A 6,000-nucleotide genomic window follows, 5' to 3' on the forward strand; every position below is an offset into this window, starting at 1 on the left:
GATAGAAGATTAACCAGAAACTATTTTGACAACTGATTAACCATTTTTCTTGTAAAAACAAACAAAAAAGTATACTGCTTCCAGCTCCTCAGATTGGAGGATTTTTGCATTTAAATATCATTGTAAACTGAATAGCTTCTGGTTTGTAGCTGTTAGTTGGACAAAAAAAGCAATCTGAGGATATCATCCAGGGCTTTAGGAAACTGACAGGCATTTTTCACTATTTTCTGACATTTTATAGACCAAACAATCATATGCTTAATTAAGAGAATAATCATTGGCTCGTTAATAAAAAAAATCATCTTCTGTTAAGGCTCTAAAATAATCGTTTACTGCACTATGCAACACATATTTTGAATGAATTATTAAAAAGGGTTTATTTGTAGGTCACATAGCTCTGAAATCCTATATAATATATCTATCTATCTATATATATATATATATACTGTCCATTTAATAAAAAGCTACCATTTTTAATTAGATCATCTTGCTGAAGGTGAGATGGTTGAAACCATGTGGTAGACAAGTAAAAAGACAAAGAACTAAGAGAAGAGTGTGTGACTGGATTGTTTTGTTGCACTATGAAACTGCCCACTGCTGCTGTGCACCTCGCCTTGTGTGCGTTCTCACTTCACCACTCAACTATGGACGAGAGAAGACATTTTTCCCCCTTGGGAATGTAAGATTTTTGTGTACTGAAAACCGTAGGCTTACTTTTACCAGATGAACAATAGACCTTACAAGATTACTTCGGCCTTGGAGGCACCATTTCAAGTGTATGCTTGATTTTTAAATAAAAGGGGTATCATCCCCAAACTTACAAGTGGATACAGCCAGTGTATACCACAGTGAGCCTAAAGAGAAGTGTCCAGTCAGTGAAGCCCAGGCTCTCTCTGCTGGAATACAGAGCAGCAGAATAATGGATGCTTCTGTCATGAGATACGGTGAAACTCTATGATGCTGTAGGTGAGAGAGACTCCAAGTGGGTCTGTAAATAATGCCGGCCACTTGAAAATAGGTCTCTGGAAACTGCCCCCTGTGCTCCCTTTGCTGGTTGTTGGGTGGAAGTTTTGCCTGTGTAGTAACATTCAAGTGTTTTAGTTTAATGTGGTGGGAAATTTGAAGTAGTAAGATTTTTTTTGAGGGGATGAATTTCTGTGACATTTCAATGCACATTACAACAACATCTTAAGAGCTGCATTGAGACGAGGGTTCAACTTATTAAAGGTAAAGCAAAGCTTGTGAGGAGCACCAACAGCATTGGGAACAAATTAATGATTTTATTTAGATGTTTATTGAGCATACCAAGACATAAAGTACTTTTTTTTTTTTTTTTAATATTGGCTGTTCACCCCCTGAAATCCATTTTTATTTCCATTTTCATGACTTCTTCACAGGGATTAATTTAACTGAAACTGAAAGTCTGAGTCTCAGGATGTTTGTGTGCAGGAAAGTTGGTAAAAAGTTAGGTGAGAGGTGATATATATACACACATATATATATATATATATATGTTTTAACAGAAGCCAGATACAGACCTGTCACATGGGCTGTAGGCCCCTCTAATATATCAGGATGTCCACAGTTGGCCTGTGGAGAAACACTGCCACGTAAATCTGAACTGCTTTCAATGAGTCTTTTGTGAAACAAGTTGTGATGATTATTTTCAAAGTGTAAGAAGACATAAAGGTCTGCAACAAAAAACACTTTCTTTGTGATGTCAGTTGGCCCTGTTTTTAGCCATCTCTCATATGTTGTAGCATATTTTCATTTTATGAATGAAATTTTAAAAAACTGTTTTCTTGGGAGCAGAAAATTAGCATTCACGGTAATTGAATGATAACTTCGTAAGTATCATGACCGGGATTATTATTAGAGATTTCTGCTCTGTACAAGAGGGAACAACATTTTATTGTTATCTTGTATCACAATATTTGCACGTTATATTAACTTTTAGACCATCTTAACAGCAGGCGGTTTCAGTGAAATGCAGCCACATTAAATGTTTTAATATTGCTTAATCTAGAACTTCAATTTGTGAAAAATAAAAACAGATATACAAGATATTTTTAATAGCAAGCAGAGACTTCAACACCTCCAAATTTTACAAGCAAACATGTCTGTTTGGCATACACGTTTGCATAAAGCCTGCATTAAGAGCCGCTGACTCCATCTGTTTGGTTACCCCTATTTTTAGACTTCAGTTAAGTGCTTTTTGTCTTTTGTTCAGACATCAGACGACATTGGTCAAAAAGATTTTCACCGTGCGAGGTAAAATTGTTTAGTTAAATACTCTGGTATCAATTACCACAGAGTAGAATATATTTTATGTTTTTGGGTGAAAATCTAGTGCGGACTCTCCTGAAAGTGGAGGGAGGGTGAAGAAACTGAACCCAAGTGTGACGTACAATAAATCACTGAGGAGTTGGGGAGTATGGGCCTCCGTTGAGAATTAGCCACTGATAAGGTAGATGAGGAGAAGGTTTTTTTTCAGTTTCCTAAGAGCTGTACATTCTTCTCAGCCGTATGCAGTGCAACGTTGGCAGGAATAGTCTATAACCTCGTAGAAAGTGGGATGACATAGTCCTGCCCAAAGCAGACCGAGGGCAGACCAAAGACCTGACATGCACTCGTCCCTCTCTCTGACTCATGCTTAGTCGCTCACCACCCACCAACACACAGTGAAACCTCAGTCCCAATGCCAGGTTTTGTCACTGGGCAGAGAAGCGGTTGGCTACAGTAAAAGCATGACGTGATGCCCCTTCCTCTATGCTCCCCCAGCCTGTGCAGCAACAGAGGGGTAAAAATATCCCACCAGTGAGTTCAGACAACCAGCTCATAAATTAACACTAAAACTCCTACAGACAACAGCGGGCCAGTCGCTGAGAGATTTAAACCACTCAGGTTGCCACTGACCACAGCTCTGGGATCAGCTTACAAAACCCTTTTCCTAAATTTACCCATTAGGAGGTGGTGAATAAGAACGAGCGCTAGATCGGTTTTCATCCAAGTCACTATTTAGCTGTACGCTAACATAGTGAACTATTTTTCAAAATGGCTCTAGGGTGCTTTGTTCCAGGAAATGTTATGAGGTGAGATGCAGGCTATTAGGCCTAAATTGGGAATTGTGTATAATGGAAAGGTCTGTTCCCAATTTTCCGAGCTTACACAGAAAATATAAAGTATAGGTTTAGGCTCAGCTATTTACTCATATCTTATTAAGGCTCGCCTGTAATGAAGCGCAATCTCACGTCGCTCTCAAGTAGAAACACAATGTTCCAGCAAACTGCTTGGCTGGGTCAAAAAAAAAAAAGGAAAAAAGAAAAAACAACAGGAGAGAAGAGTGATGATCCCCTCTAAAGAAACTCAACTCTGTAATGGACGGACAGGGATTACAGACGTTAAAACCTCCTCCATCTGTAATTCACTGTCACCCTGCCATCATCTCTGAATCACTGATCCATTTTGCAAGTGTGCGAGACCTTGCTAAAAGCATCACTGTTGCACCCATTTGTGTTTGTAGTGGTGGGGAGGCGAGGGGGGGGGCAGATGGGGAAAAAAAAAGCATACAGAAAAGACAAGTTAACAGCTCGCTGTGCCGTTTCAAAGCACTCTCTGTCCTGTAACAACCACCTAGCTAGGTTCTCACACAGGGAATGGGACACACTGATCAAATAGGATTTTAATGAACATCAGCAGTTGGAGCCTGAGGAATAGACGCTATGATGGCTTAAAGCTACTGACATCTAGGTTGGGTTGGATTTTCATCATCAAAAGAAACAAAAAAAAGAGAAAACATTCCTTTGCTGGTGTCTCTCGCACAGACCGTGAATCTAAGTACGCACTGTCCGTCCGATCACAAGGAAGAAGCAAATGAGAAGGCAATTGGCTGACAAGGCCTTGTGTAGACCATGATCATATCATACTAACTCCACGTTATCCTCAGAAACTAGATAAGAAAAAAAAAAAAAGGTTGTTCTCTGAAGGCTTTCCTCTAGGAGCCTCTCAGTGGGAGGGAGAGTAAATAAGATGTCATCAATAATAGACAGTGAATGTTCTGAGCAGTTCTGCACACGCACACATATACACACACACATGCACGCCAGCACACGAGCACAGACTGATTCCTATCCTGCAGACAGGCCTGCCAACCGCCAGGCTTTTTGCACACGCTCAGATTCACTGTCCTGACTAATCGCTTGTGATAGGGGCCTTTGCCATAATTACCCAGGGCCTTATCACAAACTTATGCGATGCATTTTTCATGTCCTGGCTGCTGGCAGTGCCTTCACTGTCCGTGCTGGCAGTCAATCTACGAAAAAGACTGATCTCAGACAAATTCACACACACACACAGACCAGTCCTAACAGGGTGAAATGGGTGAAAGCAGGGTGAAGGGCCAGGGAAGAGCGAGGAAAAAAAAAAATCAGAAAGAAGAGGAGGGGGGAGGTGAGGGGAGAGGAAGATTGAGAGGGGGGGGGGGGGGCAGGCAGGCAGGAAGGGGGTGGGAGATAGATAGTGAGGAAAAGAAAAGAGAAAGCAGTCTCAAATTTTTTACATAATGCATGAACAAGGGGGCACGAGTAGGAGGCCCAAACAGGATCAAATAAATAGGAGAAGTGAAGCCTTGATGATGTGGCATAAGTGCGACACAAAGCCCGCTGGGAAGACTTGTTCACTGTCCTTTTGTCTACCCAGTCACAGGGGCATCATGACCTAAATAAAAGTTTAAATCCCAAGCCTGTGCAATTCACAAAATAATGTATGAACAATTGGGCTAGCCTACATAATGCAATCGTATGTTAATGACGACGGCGACTGGGCTACTAATATTCATAAATTGTGATTTGAAATTCAGCAATGCACGTTAAATGCCACGGGAAAAACACAACAGTGCCATTGTCTGCATGTCTTGTGATGGGTCAAACACGCTCTAATATACACAGGCTATATTCACACACACACACACAAACACATACACACACACATACTGAATAGGCCCAATATTTTCCTCATATCCTCCACAGTGCCATGGATCTCCTCCGTGCACGCCGGGATTAGCGCCGTGCGTGAGGCTGGGGGGGCATTTCTGGAGTTCATTATAATCAACAAGGTCATGATCTTTCATATTTCTACCACCAATGTATTCAAATGCATCGCGTCAACACACACACTCACACACTGTCCCGTCCCGTCCACTTTCACAGACGTGGCAATGTCTGTAAAAAAAAAAAAAAAAAAAAAAAAAAAAACCCTCTCTGTGTATAATTGCCGTCAGGAGAAACCGAGAGAGAGAAAAAAAACAACGACCGAGTTGATCAACCACCACCGCGGAGACGACTTCAATATAAACTGCTTCAAACCCGCTAGCCGATAAGCTTGCTAATGTTTCCACTCGCCTTCAAATAAACTTAGCAAAATGACATAAAAGCGGTAAAAACACACACGGGAGCAGAGCGCTGTTGTGTGTCTGAGCTGCCCGTCTCCACGGTTGGTGTCACCACAGCGCCACCGTATAATGAGTCGCACTTATTTTTCCCCCAAATTATCCAACCTTACAGCGGCTAAAGCGTCGGGCTAACTACGGCTACTCGCTCCGGTAAAAGTTGAAGAAGACGCAATAAAGGTAGCGGACCGAGAGCTTTCCGCTAAAGCCCCGCCGATTTTGGTTTTATTTCGGCGCATCCCCGCGGCGTCGCCCCGGCTTTGCCCAGTTGCAGTGTCCGATCGATGTTGAATTGAACAAAGAGGATCAATTTCTGATCAGCGAGAGAGCCACTTTCATCAATGTGAGGAAGAGGTCTTGAATTCTCTTCCCAAACACCTCCGAGACGGCGGCGGAAAAAACGCCAAACACAGCGGCCCGGCGGAGGCGACACGGCCGCGGCGAGTGAGGGGGAAGACGGTTTAGAGAGAGGCTGGACTGACCTGTAGTTGTTGTAAGTCAAAGCGCTTCCAATATTGAAACATCGATCCTGCATTGGCCGCCATCTTGAGACA

At 42.3% G+C, this 6,000-nt stretch overlaps 1 protein-coding gene across 2 annotated transcripts in view; it reads right to left on the bottom strand.

Moving 5' to 3' along the window:
• Window positions 1–6,000, bottom strand: part of cux1b (cut-like homeobox 1b) — a 56,623-nt gene extending 50,623 nt beyond the window's left edge. For both annotated transcript variants that reach the window (XM_070829304.1, XM_070829303.1), the window contains exon 1: window positions 5,929–6,000. In XM_070829304.1, coding sequence (XP_070685405.1) covers window positions 5,929–5,991 — 63 coding nt within the window. In that variant the 5' untranslated portion in view covers window positions 5,992–6,000. The remainder of the gene's footprint in view (window positions 1–5,928) is intronic.

This window comes from Pempheris klunzingeri, chromosome 4 (genome assembly GCF_042242105.1).
Source record: "Pempheris klunzingeri isolate RE-2024b chromosome 4, fPemKlu1.hap1, whole genome shotgun sequence".
NCBI classification, from domain to species: Eukaryota; Metazoa; Chordata; class Actinopteri; order Acropomatiformes; family Pempheridae; genus Pempheris; species Pempheris klunzingeri.